Source organism: Gopherus evgoodei, chromosome 6 (assembly GCF_007399415.2).
Source record: "Gopherus evgoodei ecotype Sinaloan lineage chromosome 6, rGopEvg1_v1.p, whole genome shotgun sequence".
Lineage (NCBI taxonomy): Eukaryota > Metazoa > Chordata > Testudines > Testudinidae > Gopherus > Gopherus evgoodei.
Genome location: NC_044327.1, coordinates 94,232,619 through 94,251,534, shown reverse-complemented (window position 1 = coordinate 94,251,534; position 18,916 = coordinate 94,232,619). Strand labels below are relative to the sequence as shown.

The following is an 18,916-nucleotide window of genomic DNA, read 5'->3' as shown; positions in this document are numbered from 1 at the left end:
ACTGCAAATGTTTCTGAAAAATATTATTTTTGATATTTAAAAAAAATGATTTGGTATCAGATCAACAGATTGGATATGTTGATTTGTTCCAGTGTTAGTGTAGAGAGTGTCCTAAGCAGATGGTGCAGTTTCTTAGTGTATTCCTCAGTGGGATCTGAGGGAAGTGGCCTGTAGAATTTGGTATTGGAGAGTTGTCTGGTGGCCTCCTTTTGGTAGTCAGACCTGTTCATGATGACAACAGCACCTCTTTTATCAGCCTCTTTGATTATAATGTCAGGTTTGTTTCTGAGGCTGTGGATGGCATTGCGTTCTGCATGACTTAGGTTATGAGGCAAAACGAGTTACAGGCATTCATGGCTGAGCCCCTGTATAATCACTTTTGCATAGACAAAGTGGTGGCCCTACAGCCACATCACACTTTTTGTTGAAAGTGGTTTCCTCTTACCCAAATGATTTATTTACCAGTGTTCTTTTCTAAGCTGCATTTGAATGCCAATGAATAGCGACTTCACGTGGATATGAGACGGTACTTTAGTATCTTACCCAGAAAGGGATAAAATTTTTCAAGCATCCCCTCATTTTTTTGTTTCCTATGAGAATCGAATGAAAGTTCAGGCAGTCTCTGCACAGGTGATTTGCAGGTGGATAGCGTCCTGCATTATGACAACATACGGAGTACCTCAGACAATGCCTCCACAGAGATTACAGGTTCATTCAGTGAGTGCCTAAGTAATGTTGATAGTATTTTACCAAGTACTGTGCTGTTACCATTGCAACTAAGTCAGATGCAGGAAAGCAGGGGAGAGCAGTCCTACAATCGTTACTTAAGTAGATTCCGAGCCTCATCTCCTAAGAGTACTGCATGTGAGTCACCTGAGGGGAATGCATGTCTGTAACCACTTGAAGGAAAAATGGTTATTTACTTATACTGTAATTGTTGTTCTTCAAGATGTGGGTGCAGCGATATTCCACGACCCACCCTCCATCCCCTCTGCATCGGCATCTCTGCTCTTCATATTCGGTGCAAAGGAACTGAAGGGTTGGGGTGGCACTGCCCTTAGCCCCTCCCCAGGCTATTTAAGGGCACAAGCACCACCCTGGTGGGTCCTGCTAAGCAAAGTTCTTTGGTGTACTGGGCATTTGCACACCTCAGTAGAATTACATGTCTGCAACCATATCTCAAAGAATAACAATGCTAGTACACCTCAGTAACTGTTTTATCTGCTGCGTTAAAATCTAGGGGAGAGTGATAGAGATAGTTAGAGTGAGTGACTGTCCCAATTGCATTGAAACACATTTCTGTTTTTGGGGGCTAAGTTGTGTTTGCTGGTCCTCACAATAAGCCTGTGTCCTTCCTTACTGCAGCCAAAGGCACTATGGAATAGAGTTATTAGTCAGTCTGCATCATGGAAGAAGAGCCCCCTGTAGCTCCTACCAGAAGTCCTGCAGCTGAAATATCCTGAAACTCCTAGCAGGAAGAAATCTATATCAAGAAGTGTTAATCTTGCAGTTTTCAGTTTCCAGTCTCCCTACTAGAAGGATTTAGCAGTATTTTTAAGAGAAAACAGACTCCCCTGAAAGAACCGTCTACATCATGGAGGGAGATTTTTTTTTTCTTAAAGAGCAAACTGAGCAAAATAAAGAAGTGACTCAAAAAGAATTATGGTGCTCAGCTGCATCTGGGCAAGCTGCTATGGCCTTTAATACCTTCGCCAGAGCTCTTTTAGCTTGGTGTGATTAAATAAAAGACAAGCAGACGTCTGCCTTTCAAAAAATCAGCCAAGCGGAAACTTTTTGTTTAATCTCCTTGGGTAAAGTTAAGTGTTGTTCTCCTATAAGTCCCCTGGTTTCAAATATCACTTTTTAAAAAAGTTTCTTTGGATGTATCTCTGGAAAGTGGATGCTTGTGCAACTGATACTGCCCCCTCAAAGTTTACAGGCATCAATCAAGCTGCTCAGTAATAGGCTAGAGAAGGAGGTAGCCAAACAACACAAAAGGAAAAACATATATTGCCTTCTGATCATCTCACCCTGCTCTCCTCCTGTTCCATATCTTCACATCAGAAAGAGGTTGAATCTTCAGCTTCTCAGACTGAACCCTGACCAAAAGAAGCAGAAAACATTTTCCCTTGAGTATTCGGCCTTAATACCTAGATTCAGACCTCAAACTTCCTAGCAAATACCTGCCCTATGAATATAAATCTGAATTCAGTTTACTACTGCTCCACATTTTATTTGAGAATATTATTAGATCGTAATAGAAGTGTCCAGAAAAAGGGGAGAGACTAAACTATCAGATGCTGAAATTCTGCAAAATATCCAAAGGCTTAGCTAGTTTTTGTTCCTCAAAGTGATGCCAAAATATCATCACTTTTTGCTTCAGGATTAACTAGATTGCAAAGTGGAGGGCACACTCAGGTAGGAATTTAAACCCCCGCAGCCTGCCTATAGGCTTTCCTTACCACACTTTGTTCTGCTAGAGCTGCCATTTTAGATTTTCCAATATCACTTATGATTTTGAATATCTGTGTTTTTGGATGCCAACCTGAGACACGTCAAGTGGCCTGATTTTTTTTAGAAAGGGCTGTGCATCTGCCCTGGTGTCTCAAGTTCGGCAAACAAAAGTGGAGGTATCCAAATCATTAGTAACTTTTGGAAACTTAATTATGATTTAAGCATTCATTAGTGCTATTTGTAATATCTGGGATTTCTGTAGGGTGGCAATTTTTATAGCATTCATTTAACTTTTTTAAGCAACCCACTAAAGATTTACAGCATAAACGCTATTTGTTTTTCCTTTGGCAGGAGTCAGAAGAACTCTCTTCTGATGAAGAGATGAAAATGGCAGAAATGCGCCCACCGCTGATAGAAACTTCCATTAACCAACCAAAAGTAGTAGCACTTAGCAATAATAAAAAAGGTTAGATAACAAAACACACAAAATCAAGAGTACTGTTATATGGTTCTGAGGATTGTTCATTTCTCTATTATTGAGTAAATACCTGGGTATGGCAGAATTTGATTTTGATTTTTTTGTAAATTTGGTAGTTAGTGATTTATTTTTAACCTTCCCCTCCCCCCTAATTTTGATAGATTAAAAAAAATATATATTTCACAGTTTTGCAGCGGGGGGGACACTATGTTGTCATAGGACTGTGTCAGCAAGGCTGCAGAGCACTCTCTACATGGCTGGAATACAGGGTCCCTGTGGGTGCAAAGTGTGGAGGGAAGCTGCACTCCCTGATAGCTATTGATGGATAATTTTTTCTACTTGCTCACCATGTGCATGGCCTACTAGGCACCAAACTAGCCAGTCATAAGCAAGTCTGGTTTCATACACATAAATTAGACAGGCAAATGTACATATAAAATTCACCTTGCCTAACTTTGAAAATCTGACTCCAAGAGACTAACTCAAGCACCAGCAGGAATTAATTTGTTAACCTGGCCTCTGGTTCTGTTTCTGGACTATAGTTAGGCATAAAAACATTGTTGATCTTCTCTTGCTATATTTATAAAACTTTTTCTTCAGAACATAACAGTATTTAGAGCACATTCAAAGGTTTTTCAAAGATTTGTTTTCTTCCAGAATATTTTGTTTAATATATAGCTGTGTTATAACTATATACAGTACATTCCTGTTTATCCAGATGACTGGGGGACATATAAAACTTTTAGATAACTTGGCATTCAGATAAACTGAAGTGCTATTTTGAGCTGCATTTTCATTGATACAGAAATATGGGGAATGAAGGGAGTAATGCTGATGTTTGCTTAATACTTTGTACTTTATTAAAGAGTAGGAAAAAAACTTCATTGAGTTGATTAAAACTCCAGATTGTATTTAAATAATGTCCTATAATGGTTTTAAGTATTTGTCTATTTAAGAAAAACCTGACTAATCACTGTCAGTGATGAAGGCTATTGAGACGTTATAAGTGTAAATAATTTGAACAACTGTATTGTCAAGCCTAAACTGAAGAAAAGTATTGTCAGTGTTAGGCCTCTAACTTCCGGAAGCTTCAAAAAGCAAGCTTTGCAAAATTAGGCTAAAACTTGCAATCAAAAAACGCTGCAACCAAATAACGCTTTATGCTAACTCCTATGTGGTAAAATAAGTTAGGCCTTCAGGCATAGGTTATAAAACCACATTACTCACAATCAAAACAATGGGCTATATGGAAATAACTTATCTCCTTGTGCATAACTTATAAAATTAAAACAATAATTAAATATCAAAGTAACCCCAACCACCACAGTAAATTAGCCTACCCTAATTGGTTGGTCTGTTTTAAAACATGTTCAACAAATAAAATAAGAAGTATGAAGGCACAAAACTGTGTGTGTGTGTGTCTGTGTGTGTCTGTGTGTGTCTGTGTGTGTGTTTTGGTAAACCCAACCAACACCTCCTGAACCAAAGGAATGTGCACTTTTCGACCATCTGTATCTGGCCACTGCAAAAAACGGCCGACTAAAGGGTAACGTATTTTCAAACAAATGCAGGGTAAGGTTATAAAAAAGTCTGGTTGCTCAAACTAATTTAATCTGAAGTTGTGTTAACACTACAGTATTAAAAATGGTAGTGTTGGAATCATTTAATCTCAGGTTGTATCAATACTGCAGTATTAAAAGTAGTAGTAAAAGCTCAATAATAGTATTAAATTGTTTAAAAATAGTAAGTTGTTAAATCAATATATAATATCTTGTGCTTACTAAGGGCAAAAACAGTACATGTAAAGTTAGTAGTTAATATGTAGTAATAGCTTTGTATGTGCTTGTGCCTGTCATCAGTAGAAATTGCCATTTATATTCAATACTAATGCATAATATTACATTCCCTTATAGTAGTAAGTAACTAATGCATATTATTACCTGTACCTGTGCTTGTCTTCAGTATAACTTGTCATTTATATTCATTCTTATTCAATGCTGGTCTTTAATTTTCTTTTCCTATTCCGTTTGCATTGCATTTATAGCCGTAAGTCATTAAAAACCTTTCTTAAAAAATAATCAGTAATTTAAATTTTTCTTATACGGGCACTACTCAACCTCATTACTTCTGTGTTGGGTGGTGGAAAGTAGCAATCACCCGGGGCCCAGTTATGGTACTAATGTGTGTCACCCTCCCTTTATCTCTGCAATCAGCAGATGATTTAAATAGGGCTACATGAGGGCACACTGGATTCAAATAAATGGAATTATATTGTAAGGTTAGGAAGTAGCAACTTTGTGTACTGCTACATTACCATTTTTCTCACATATGAAGCTGAACACTTCACTTGGGAAAAAAGCTAATAACATTTGTGCAATATAAGCACTTAAAGGGGTTCTAAAAACAGAAACGTGGAACATGATTTGATTGATGGCCTTTGGAAAATATTATATAATGTAACGTTGGTACCTGGCCAATAAACCTTAAAAAGAGCACAAGTTGAATTTCACTAGTGGACATGTACTGGCTGCATTTAACCAGCTGTTCCTTAAACAGGAACCATTGCTGACAAAAACAGAAATTCCGTCAAATTATATGACGCAAAACTGAACTTTGCAAAGGCAATTTATAATAATAATAATAATAAATAATTATTTATAGTGTTAGAGTGTATGAAGAAATTATACTTTCCTTTTCTAGTAATAAGCATTGCATGTGAATATTTGTTGACTTTATAGAAGATCAATATGTGCATGACTAAACTTAAAAATTTTGTTTCAGATAAAGATGCAGATTCCTTATCAGATGAAGCCACCCACAACAGCAATCACAATAACAGCAATTGTTCCTCTCCTTCTCGAATGTCAGATTCAGTTTCTCTAAATACTGACAGTAGCAATGACACTTCAGTGTGCTCTCCGGACAAAGAAACACATAGTGCTGCTATTTCCAAAATCAGGTTTGTGAAACCGTTTATAGCAAGGCTATAACAACCAGGATACCAGAGCAACTACAATAGAGAAACTTGTTGCTTATTTTTTAGTACAAAATATTGGTATAGTCCAGTCTGACACCTTGATTATTGTTCATTAAATAATTAATTTAAATATTCATATTCTAAAATAATTTTAAATAACAAAATAGGACTTTTATCTTGAAGTGCAACACAAAATAACTTTAAAAAAAAAAGGCACCCCAGCAAATTGTAATACTCAAGAATCTGTTCCCATCTTCGTAAGGTACAATAATTGGATCCTTTTCAACTTTTATTTTTCTACTACCTCTACAGAAAACTTCATCATATCATTTACTATTATTCAGAGGATATTGGAGAGCAAATAGTTTAACGACCCAGGTTGCAAAAAGTGATTAGATTTCCTTAAACATTGTAATCTATTAGTTTAATGGCTAGCAGTTTATAGTTTAGTAATTAAAATATGATATAGCGAACTAAAATCAAGTCATTTTTCTTATGCTGATCTTACGTTTAGAAGTATCAAATCAGAAATATAATTTTATTGCAACAAAAATGACATAAGTAAAATATTGAAACATCAGCACTGAATTTTTTAGTGGAATTCTGAAATTAGGGCCTGATTTTACAAGCTGTTGCTAATACAAGAATTCTTGTTTACATGAATAGTCCATTAATTTCAGTGCAACTTGTCATGCGAGTAAAACTTGTAGGATTAGGCCATTAGTACAGAATGTTTTTCCTAATGGGAATATTACATTGTAAATTAGGTCAGCAATTGGTCTTTTGTCTCATCATGCATCCATGGTGTGAGACTTCTGCATGATAATACACAACTTATCTGAACCAGTATTTAAAAATAGATCAATGCTATTGTCAGCCTCTCTGGTTTTCTCAAAGAACTCTCTTTTTTTCAGGCAAGAAGATGAAAATTTTAATAGCCTTTTGCAAAATGGAAGTGAATTAAACATCACAGCAGAAGAAAACATCAGTGCGCAAGAGAAAGTTACAAATTTGCCTGAATATGAGTTAAGGATTGAAGAGAGATTAGCTCTAATAGAAAAAGGTGTTGATCTAAACACAACTACTGAGGAATCACACAAATTAGACCAAATTAACATGAACATCAACAGACTGACTAGTGAAGATACAATACAACCAAATGTTATGGAAAGATTAAAGACACAGGAAATAGTGTCGGTAAAGGGCTGTTCAAACTATAACATGAAAGAAGAAACTGAGCACTTAGAAAATAGAAATCAATATTCTAACCTCTGTTCTATAAATAAAGTGAATGGACATTCAGAGAGAGAACCTCAATCTCTAAGGAAGGCTGAACTGAAGAGAAGCATCACAGTTGACACTGATTCTTCTGTGGATATATGTATTTCAAAGAGCACTGAAGATCTGTCCCCACAGCGAAGTGGCCCTGTGGTGAAATCTCACAGTATCACCAACATTGACAATGGTGCTCTAAAAATTTTTGATATTGTCAATGACAATGGATCCCAAGAGCCGAACTCAGTGGTAAAATCAGCATCTGCCGGTCCAGATGGAAAAAACATTGTCCGAAGCAAATCTGCTACTCTTCTATATGACCATCCTTTGCAGGTATTTCCTGGATCATCATCATCTTCTGATTTAGTATCTTGTACAAAAACTTTGTTCAAGTTTGATTCAAATCACAATCCTGAAGGTGCTAATGTAGTTAGAGGACCAGTGGCGAGTGGTGCACAGATGTTCAGTGTACCTCAGTATAATATCCAATATAGCAGCAGTACAACAGCCAAAGACACCTTGTGGCTCCCAAAACAAAATGCTCAAATAGAACAAGGGAGCTTACCACCTCAGCGTCTATCTAGGTCAGACAGCACAGAAAGCTCTAATTATGTAAAACATTCTGCCAACATGAATTTCTCCAATCATAATAATGTTCGAGCCAATGCGGCATATAACATGCATCAAAGGATGGGTGGAAGACATATAGAAATGTGGGCTATTCCACCGAATGATAGACTTGTTCCTGGAGCAACCAGAAATACTCTTCAGAGACAGAGCAGCATATCCTCTACAGCTTCCATAAATGTTGGTGATACTGGACCCCCCAGGCGTGCCCAGGTTGCTGAAGGGGACTGCTTAACATATAGAGATTTGCATTCAATGGGAAGAGCTCCACCAATAATGTCTGGGCAACCGAGACCTCTTTCTGCAAGAACATACAGCATCGATGGTCCAAATGTACCTAGACCTCAGAGTGCTCGCCCTTCAGTGAATGAAATACCAGAAAGAACTATGTCAGTTAGTGACTTTAATTATTCACGGACTAGTCCCACAAAAAGACCAAACCCACGGGTTAATTCTGAACATTCTTTGTTAGACCCTCCAGGAAAAAGCAAAGTCCCACATGATTGGCGGGAACAGGTACTGCGACACATTGAAGCTAAAAAGTTAGAAAAGGTAAAAAAAATTGTTAATTTATTGTTCATCTTTCTATCATCCTGTATTATAAAAACAAAAAAGCACGTAATCTATATTTTGATTAATTTTTCACTTTGTAATGAAAATGTGTTCTGAAATTTTTTTAATGGGACCTGTGAACATTTTTTTCAAAAAATATAGGTAATTATAAATGTATGTGCTGAATGTCTCTGAGAAATATTCAGATAACTGATGATAAACTTACCCGTCCTGAAAAAAAGGAAAAAAACTTTTTTTCCCCCCACATCATACTTGTTGGCTCAGTTCAACTATGTTAGAATGAACCATTATGTAACATCATGGCTTCCACCAAGGAGCTAGTGCTTAGAGGCTCAGGTAAGTGTTTTTAATTGTAGTGTAGTTTTAAAAAATTATATTCTATTTTGCAAGGTGACTGAAAAATTAATGGCTTTGTAGTTTCAGTTGCATCTGAGCACCAAAGCCACACTAAGTAGATATTAATCTGGAATCTAGTATTTTGGAGTTCATGTTTGTCAGAGTCTTGAATGATCTTTTGATGCTTTGAGATAAGGCACGTAGCCATCCTGATCATGTAGTAGATCCCAGCAGATTTTTGATATGACTGACTATTGGTGGCTAAGAGACAGTGGCTGATATTTCTGCAGCTGCTTTGCTATACCTGAAAGATAAGTTGATTGGCATTGTTGAACAATTATATGTCATCGCCAAGGGGTATGAAGAGAGGATAGCATCTTTCAGGAGTGTAGTCATCCATGTTGCCCAATGTATATACAAAGCCTCTTAGGAAAGTATTTTTTAAATATAGGGCAGAGTGTCATTGCTCTGCTGGCAATACACATTTCTTGTCCTTAAAAACATTTTCCTTGGATGACATTGTCAGTCAGATGCATCAAGCTGCTTTATCCTTACCCTCAGGAAGATAAAGTCTTTCTGGTAGGTAATGATTATCATGTTAATATTTTCATCACCTCTATGTCCCTGCTTGTTAAGGGGATTTATTTGAAGATGATAAGCAAGGTTAAAAATCTTGGCATCATACTAGGGTTACCAGACAGCAAGTGTGAAAAATCAGGACAGGGACTGGTAGGTAATAGGAGCCTATATAAGAAAAAGACCCCAAAATCAGGACTGTCCCTATAAATTGGGACATCTGGTCACCCTACATCATACGCAAGCATGACTTTTAAATGGATGTGGAACAAAAGTATTTTTTTGAATCTGCACAGGTTTTTTTTCAGGCTGTAATCTTTTTATGTGATAAAATCAGAACAGCAACATTAGCCCTCATGACCAAGAATCTTAATTATTGTAATTCCCTCCTTGTAGGAATAAGTTCTAGACTCTGGCCTCAAGCCTTATCTGGGTAGGTATGTGAGCTCTTATATCATGTACATTTTAAGGATCTCACAATAGTGCTTTTATTATGGTGGATCCTTGAGTACCCACAGAAACTAAGGACCATCACTGCGGCCCAGCAAATTCACAGTCCATTTTGGTCAATTTCACAGTCATGGGATTTTAAAAATCATAATTTTCATGATTTCAGCTATTTAAATTTGAAATTTCACAGTGTTGTAATTGTATGGTATTGCCACCTTTACTTCTGTGCTGCTGATGGCAGGATGCTGTCTTCAGAGCTGGGCACCTGGCCAACAGCTGCTGCTCTCCGGTCACTCAGCTCTGAAGGCAGTGCAGAAGTAAGGGTGGCAATACTGTGACCAGTTGCAGATTACGCTTTTATGGGGCTCTCGGCCAGAGCAAGTAGGGGGGCCCTCCCCACTCCTTCCACCTGCAGTCACCCCCGTCCCTCTCCACCCCCCGTGTTTCTGCTGGGGAGAAGGGTCGGGGCATGGAGACTTGTTCTGCTCCCCGGCAGAAGCACCAGGCAGGTGGAGCAGAGCAAGCCCCCGCCCCCAACCCTGCTCAACAGCAGCAGTGCTGGGCAGGCAGAGTGTGGTGGTGAGGGGGCCCCCAATTGGCCAGTGCCCCTGGGCAGAGGCCCCAGTGGCTAATCCACCACTGACCATGACCCCCCCTAAAATAACCTTGCGACCCTCCTGCGGTCCTCCCTTTTGGCTTTTCCACGGCCCCCAGGCTTTTTACCAAATGCGGCAGTGGTGGCAGCCCACCTCTGGAGGAGCGGGCTACAAATTTTCCCTTACCTGGATGACTGGCTCCTAAAGGGCAACTCCTGGTCCCAGGTACAAGCCCAGATACAATTTCTGCTGTCCACATGTGCAGGTCTGGGCCTAGTGGTGAATGTGACCAAGTCCATGTTAGTACTGGTCCAGCGCATACACTTCATATGGGCACATCTAGACTCCCTAGAAGCCACAGCCTTTCTTTCCCAGGACAGGTTTGAGACACTCAAAAGTCTCATAAACTCGGTCACGATCTTCCCTGTGACCACGGCAAGAGTGTGCCTTCAAATCCTAGATCACATGGCAGCATGCACATCCGTGGTGCAGCATGCCAAGCTCAGAATGAGGCCCTTCTCGCTCTGGTTGGCCTCCCAGTATTCCCAGTCCAGGGACAGCCTAGACAAGGTTGTCACGATGCCACCCAATGTAGCGGCCACTCTGCAGTGGTAGTCCCTATCGAGCAACATGCTGACCGGGATTCCCTTCTGAGAAGCCCCCCTCACTAGACCTGGTGTCAGATGCCTCAGACCTAGGCTGGGGAGCCCATATAGGGAGCATTCAGACCCAAGGCAGATGGTCGACCTTGGAATTGTCCCTCCACATAAACGTCAGGGAGCTCAGGGCAGTATGCCTGGCGTGCATAGCATTCAGTTTGCACCTTCATGGGAAGGCAGTCAGAGTTCTCATGGACAACATGGCCACGATGTATTACATTAACAGGCAGGGGGCCACACATTCCTTGGCCCTGGACCTATGGGAGTTTTGCATAGCCCACAATATCTCCCTATGGGCCTTGCACCTAACCCAGCGTGCACAGTATGTGAGCCGATCACCTCAACAGGGTGTTTTCCCGCCAATACGATTAGTCACTCATTCCATCCTCCTTCCCCTCTGTCGGAGTTGTCTGGCAAGAAGGAACCGAAGGTTGGGAGAGTGCGCAGCTCCCTTTATAGCACGTTATAGAGGCGCCACTCTAGGAGTAGCAGCGGTGCTCCCCCCCTTACAGGTACTGCTAAGGGAAAAACTTCCAGCACCGGTCCACGTGGCGAGCATGCACACCTACAGTGGAATACACCTGAGCAACACATCTCAAAGAACGCCAGTTACGGAACAGATAACTGTCTTTTATTTGCTGCATGTTTCTCTATCTCCTTCTGTTTAAGGCATTCAGCAAATAACATTACAATTACTGTACCTTTTTAAGTGTTTTGGTTTTCAGGTCACTTCAATTATGAGAGTCCCGTAAATCAAAAGTTGGTAGTTTCAGGTGTGCTTCTGTTTATAACTCAAAATGGGCTTTTAATTTTGTAGGGAGTTATTCCATACTGTATTCTAGACCTCTGGGATGTATACGGGGGAAAGAAACTGTATTATTTAATTTAGAAGATCACAAGTACATCCTCTTTAACAAACGTTCCACAACAAAGAAAGGAAATTCACTGATTAAAAGAATCTGTTGCCTTTAAACATTATAAAGGTTACAAAACAAAAAAATCAGGAATACAAACTTAAAAATAATATCGCCATCTTTAATTCATATGTTGCTACCTGTACTTTTACACAGTAGTATGATTAAGATCACTGTTCACATTTGCTTTGCATTACCTGACTTTCAGTGGTTTATATAACATACTTATCATTATTTCTATTTAGGATTTTTTAGTAAAAGTTTCATGAATGATTTTTGTAAAATTATAAATTCCATAGTTTCTAAACTTGTACAAGAATAATATTTTTAAATTTTAAATCATCAAAGGCTGCCTATAAATCAAGACCAGAGAAGCTAATTCTTGTTTTGTCTGGCTCTTGGACATTTTCGCCTAGTGATGTAAAGGGGAAAACATTTCAAGCAGCAGTTTGCATAAGGGATCAAATGAAAGCCTGATGTCTAGCAAATAAGATTAATGACTAACTTCAACATAGCAATGAATATGTGTAACCCATTTTAAAGCACATAAGGGATATGTTCCTATCATAATTGAGTAATCTGAAACTATGCAACTAGAGGAAAAATGATAGCTAAGACTTTTTGAAATAGATCTTCATATAGAGACTTGAATAGTCAATAAAAATTGTTGGGTTGTTCATTACACTGTTACTTTTTTTGTAAGTGGAAGAAAGGATCTTCTTAAGTGATTGTCCACGTGTATTCCACGTTTAGAGTGCATGCATCCCATCCACACGAGACTGGAATTTCTTTGTGTGTAGCATTTTGAATTGCAGCCACATCTGTGTCCTACACGCTCCCGGATGCGCTGTAGCCAAGGTTATAAAGCAGTCCCATTCCTCTATCATGGAGTTGGCCAAAACCTCCTTCACTTCCTCATTCAGGTCCTCTGAAGAGAGAAGACATAAGGAGCACTCTTTACAAGGTATTCTCTCTCTGGTCCTGAGCAGATACAGCCTAGGCAGCAATTCAAGGCCCAGATCAGGTTCTGCTGATGCCTCGCCACTGAGCGACCACTGACGAGTCTGGGAAAACTCCCTAGGAGTCATTGATATGCCTGAGATTGGATCAAAGCACTCAGCACTGAAGTCAGCAGTGCAGGAGGGCTCTTCAGACCTCCTGGCATCAGAAAGTGTTCTGATCTAGATGCTGCCTTTGGTACTGAAAATCTCAGCACTGATTGCATCCAGTCCACATTTGACAATACCAGCCATCCTTTCCCCTGAGTATTCACCTCGGGAACCCATCTTCATGGTACCTACATGGTTCACCAGTACTGGGAGACTTGGCAGTTTCCGATCAGCCTGAGTCTCTATTGCTGTCTTCTACTAAGAAACTGTCTTCACAGGTTCCGAACCTTGCACCACAACCACAAGAGCTGCCTTTGGAGCACCTGAGAGATCTGCTCCACCTGTGAAGGAGATGTATTCCTTCTCCTCCTTGGCCTCAGAGGATTAGGTGATAGACAACACACCCCAGAACAATATGATCCTACCTGCATCACATCCCAGAATGATATGACCCTAGCCTGCCTGAAAGGACAATCAGAGACCACTCCCACAAGAGAGACTATGCAGATGTCTTTGAGCAGTGCCCTGCATGATACTTACCCTGGCCTGTACCCCCTTTCCAGAATCCCCATGCATTTGTGGTCCTTCTGGGCATTGTGGGGGATGCACTCTACTCTCGGGGTTCCAGCAGCCCTTCAGGAGACGAAAGCAAGGTCACCCTCTCTTTTGAGACCTCAAGAAAGCCACCCCAGTCAGCTGCCTCCTAATGCAGAGAGTGAGCAGGAGGACATAACGGAAACAGAAGCCAAAAATCTCCTTCTTCTCTTTGCCAGATGAGAGCCCGACCTGAGTTGTTTCAATCCAATCTGACAATTAATAGATTTTCCGGTAACTCCTCAGGAGAATAGTGGAAACCCTGGAAATACCAGTCAATATACTGCAAGAGTAATCACACACAATTCTTGACAGCCTGCACTCATTGGACCCTGCTAAATTGGCAGTGCCATTAAATGATTGTATTTGGAACCAGCCAGAAAACCTTGGCAGATGCCTGCCTGAAAAGCACCTACATCTAGCAGATCTGCGCTATCAAGTCCCCATCAAAAGTTTTGAATATTTCTATAACTATCCAATACCAGGCTGTCTGTCCAGGAAACAGAGTGCACCTAAAGCACCTCGCAGGAAAAAGTCCCCTTTTAAAAAATAGAAAGAAAAACCTGACCTCTCTGGTCAGAAGTTATATTTTTCAATCACCTACAAAGTTCACTGCCAGTTACCAAGAGCTCCTCACTAACTATGACTTCCTGACGTGGGATCACATATCTTAATTTGCAGCAAAGAGTCCTATGGCACCTTATAGACTAACAGACTTATTGGAGCATGAGCTTCGTTGGGTATTTACCCCACGAAAGCTCATGCTTCAATATGTCTGTTAGTCTATAAGGTGCCACAGGACTCTTTGCTGCTTTTACAGATCCAAACTAACACTGCTACCTCTCTGATAATCTTAATTTGCGACAGAAATCTGTAGTGCAGGAAGGACAGCTGGTGGCATGACCTCTCATTCAGGGCTGGCTTTAGGTACCAGCAAACCAAGCCGTGCTTGGGGTGGCAGAATTCCAGGGGCGGCATTCCAGGTGGTTTGGGCGGCACAATTCTAGGGACTGCATTCCGGGTTGGTTGTTTTTTGCTTCAGCAGTTGCACTCTCGGAGGTTGTTTTTTTTTTGGTTGGTTGGGTTTTTTTTGCTTGGGGCGGCAAAAAAACTAGAGCTGGCCCTGCTCTCATTAGAGGTCTCTCTTGCCACTTCTCATATGGTGGCCTGAGGTATCGCTACTGCAGTAGTAATGCACTAGGCCTCTTGGTTGTAGTCCTTGGGAATACCAAAGGTAGTTCACATAACCCTGGAGGACCACTCCTTTGAGGAATCTGCAACTGATGGGGTTCTTCACACACAAAGATTCAAGAGCGACTTTGTGCTCCCTGGGCATGTACACTCTGGTTCCCAGAAAGAAACTGTACAAGTCTCAACTCTGTCAGATGTAGAGGCAACCATCCTCATATTATTTACAGTCAGCAGAGATCTTCCAAGCTTTGGAGGGAGAGGAAGAGGTTCCAGATGAGAAGATGTAATCCCAAAATTTAACTAAACTGAACTATAGCCATTCTAGGTGTACTTAGCTGCTGATAATTAAAAGCCTGTTCCTCCTCCATTACATACCTTCCGTCAAACTCATAATAGTAGGTTTGATGGTGTTGTTAAGAGTCTTGCAGAGCCAAATTTTCCTACTTTTAGGAATTATTTACGTTTGTTTCAGGAGACATGGAATTGGACTGTCTGGATCAGTGGATCCTGGGGATTATGGAGAAGGGATACTCTATTCATTCTAGTCCCTCCCTCCCCATCCCCTCTTCTGGCCAAGACCCTCTCACAAGATATGCTCAGGAAGGAAATGGACTCCCTCCCACACTTTGTAGCAGGTGTAGTCCCCTTGGAATTCCAAGGCAGGGTGGTTGTTGATTTTTTTTTTTTTTATATTTCCTGGTCCCAAAGAAGAAAGGGGGATGGTGCCCTATCCTGGCCCACAAACAATTCAACAAGTTCAGGATGGTGACCCTAGCATCTATAATCACTACTGGATTTTCAAGACTGGTTTACAACACTCACCTTACAAGAGACACACTTTCATATTGCAATACTCCTGCCCCACAAGTTTCTTCCCCCCCCTCCAGTTTCTTGGGGGAAAAGTCTCACTACCAGTACAGAATGCTTCCCTTTGGCCTCCATGTGGCACAGGGTCTTCATCAAATGCATGGTGGTCATGGTTGCACATCTGAGAAGAGAAGGAATTCAGATCTATGCCCACCTCAATGACTGACTGATCTGATGTCAATCACCTCAGTACATGAATAATGAACAACTCCATTTGAGCAGTCCCGACTCTTTTTGCCACATTGGCCCTTGGACTGTAGAATTCATAAGGAGCAGTGTTGAACTCCTCACTAGTGAAGGTCTGCCTGCCCACAGGACAGATTTCTTATCATTCTAATTTTCAGGTGAGATAGCATCAGTCTCACTTGATAATCTGAAACTCATTGGTCCCATGGTTTCATGCATCTGTGCAGTGCAGTTGGCCGGATTTCACCTGTGTTCCATGCAAGAATTCTTGAGATCAGTGTATGAACCAGGCAGATACCACTGAAAAATGCTGTTCACATTTCTCCAGAAAGTCCTCTCCTTGATAAATTGGTGGAAGGACCCTCTACATGTGTGCAGCAGGGTGCCCTTCTCTTCATCTCTTCCCAGCATAACTAGTGACTGATGAATCTGCAATAGGATGAATAGGTCATCGGGGCCACCTTCAGATCCAAGGCTTCCATTCCACCCAAGAGGCCGGGCTTCACATAAACATCCTCGAACTGAGAACCACTTGGCTGGCATGCGTAGCCTTCTTCCCATTGCTTTGAGATGCCACAGTACAGATGCTCTTTGCCAACACCACAGCAACGTACTGTATCAACTACAGGAATGTGTTCACCCATCACAATTGTGCCAGGAGGCATACCACCTTTGAGAATGGTATATAGGTCTCCATGTCACATCAGTAGCATTACATCATCCTGGTCTACAAAACACCTTAGCAGACCAACTCATTCGTCAGTACTCAGCCATGAATGATCACTCAAGAACTCCATGCTGTGAGATATCTTTTTGCAGCCAAATACTGTCAATATGGGTCTCAGATCATATTAAGACATGCTACATGGTGGCTCATTTGGACCTATTCCACCAGAACTCGGGCAGCCTCTGCAGTTTTCCTGCAAGGTGCCCCAGTCTTAGAGATTTGTTGAGCGGCTACCTGGAGTTCAGTTCACACCTTCACCTAGCACTATTCCTTAGTGGAGATATCCCTGTCTGAAGCCTGCTTTGACAGAGCTGTCATGCAGTCATTTTTCCAGTAGTGCCTACTGTGTCCATGCAAGTTATCACTTGAGTAATCCAAAGTGGAACATGTGGACAGTCACATGAAGAAAGAAGTTACTACCCTACAGTAATTCTGGCTTTTCAAGATGTGTTAGACATGTTTTCCATGGCCTGCCCTCCTTTCCTGCTATTGGAAAATCCTTGCTAATTTAGATTTAGCATAACTGAAGGAGCTGAAGATTAGATGCAGCTGCCCCATCCTTTATGCCCTTGGCTAAGGAGTGCTGGGAAGGCACACAGGCCACAACAGACACTGCTACTCAAAAAGATTCTGGTGTTACACATGCACTAGAAGTGGAACATGTGAACAGCACATTGCAAAAAATCAGTTATTGTATCCATAAAATCCATTCTTTTCCTTATAATGTAAAGCTAGTGGTCACAAATCACCACTCTCTAGTGGTCACAAATAAGTATGTATATATATGCTGCCAAAAAAACATTTGATCATCCATGCCCTGGGTATGTGTGTGTGTGTTTTTTTGTTTTTGCTTTGTTTTGTGTTTTAACTTTATTCTGTTTTAAAAGCCTTTAATCTTTTTCACCAAATTGTCTTTAATGATATGGATTACTTAATTGTACTTTACACATAATGTCAGGGTAGTGTTTCTGTATTTATCTTGTTGAAAGTTCCCATTTGAACTATTTAACTGAAATTATCTGAATTGTGAGACAACACACTGTGTTCAGTAGAGGAGATAGTTTAAGGGGAAGAAGAAACAGAGTTGTGGAGCGAGTGGGGTATCTCCATCAGGAGACCTGATGCTCTTATAGAGAGAGAACAAAATGTTGCCATGGATCCATGAGCACAGGAATGGATCATAGGTTTCTGTTCAGAGGGTGCACATGACTACATTGGCAGATTTCCTTTAGCTTCCTGGTGACCATAAAAACCAGTTGAAAAAACTCCTCTTTTTAACTCATTCCTCTGCTTTTCCAAGAAAAAAACGTGTGGATACCTTTTTTGCTTAATTGAACTGTTTAAGGTGTTCTTCATCTTTTGTTAGCATTTACTATGATTTGTTAGTCAGAAGTGGAGGGAGCAGAATGACATCAATTAGACCATTTTTTGGCATGTATATGTTTTAACTATGGTGTCGGTACCTCTAAGTCTTAATGCTTTCTTCATTAGCTCAGACATGAGTGCCCTGCATCTGTAACATTTCCATGATAGAAATCTTCAAGGCTGCCTCCTGGACTTTTGCCCACATGTTTACACAGCACTTTCTTTTTTAATTTGTCATTTGATCTCATGCCCATTTTGGAAGGGCAATACTGCAATCCTTGTATAATTAGGACTCTTTCCTGGGGGTTGGAATGCTTTGCTAGATTCCCACAAATGGGAATATGTAGAGACCACCTTAAATGAGAGAGGTTATTTGAAGAACGGTAACTGTGGTTTTCTTAATGTTGCCTCAGCAGGTTCACACTGCTCACTCATCTTCCCCTTTCCCTTGGCATTGTATTCCCAGGCTTAGCAAAACAAAGTGAGACAACTGGGAACTGTAGAGCCTCTCATGTCCTGGGTTCCAAACGGTTGGTGCTGTAAGAAGAACTGTGTAGTCCCAATGGGCACTGCTGATTTAGTAGGCTCCCAATGGTCAGTGGCATTGGATGGAGCATCCCACAAGTGTAATGCAGCAGGAATGCTCCTAGTAGTGTAGTCTCTGGTGACTAGTATGCATTCCAAAAATCAGTATTGTATGTGCATTTAAAAACAAAAGTATTCACCCAGCAGTGGTTATAGTATCTTAATCAAATTATAAATTATAAATTTGGAACTTTTTATGAGACCTTTTTTAACAGAAAACAATCACACAGGAATTTCATAGAAACAAAACTGCATTTCCTGGCTTTTGATGTTTTGTGGCATATCCTTAACATTATGAATGTAATTTTTTGTACACAAATATTGTCATGCAGTAGATTCAATCTCAGTGTTTAAACAGGTGTAGTTTGTCACCTTGG

The 18,916-nt window shown here is 40.6% G+C and overlaps 1 protein-coding gene across 11 annotated transcripts in view; it reads left to right on the top strand.

The window, feature by feature from the left end:
- The window catches only part of ERBIN (erbb2 interacting protein), a 229,977-nt gene that overhangs the window by 188,398 nt on the left and 22,663 nt on the right, over window positions 1-18,916 (top strand). For all 11 annotated transcript variants that reach the window (XM_030565991.1, XM_030565992.1, XM_030565997.1 and 8 more), the window contains 3 exons: window positions 2,806-2,920; window positions 5,714-5,891; window positions 6,824-8,363. In XM_030565991.1, coding sequence (XP_030421851.1) covers window positions 2,806-2,920; window positions 5,714-5,891; window positions 6,824-8,363 — 1,833 coding nt within the window. The remainder of the gene's footprint in view (window positions 1-2,805; window positions 2,921-5,713; window positions 5,892-6,823; window positions 8,364-18,916) is intronic.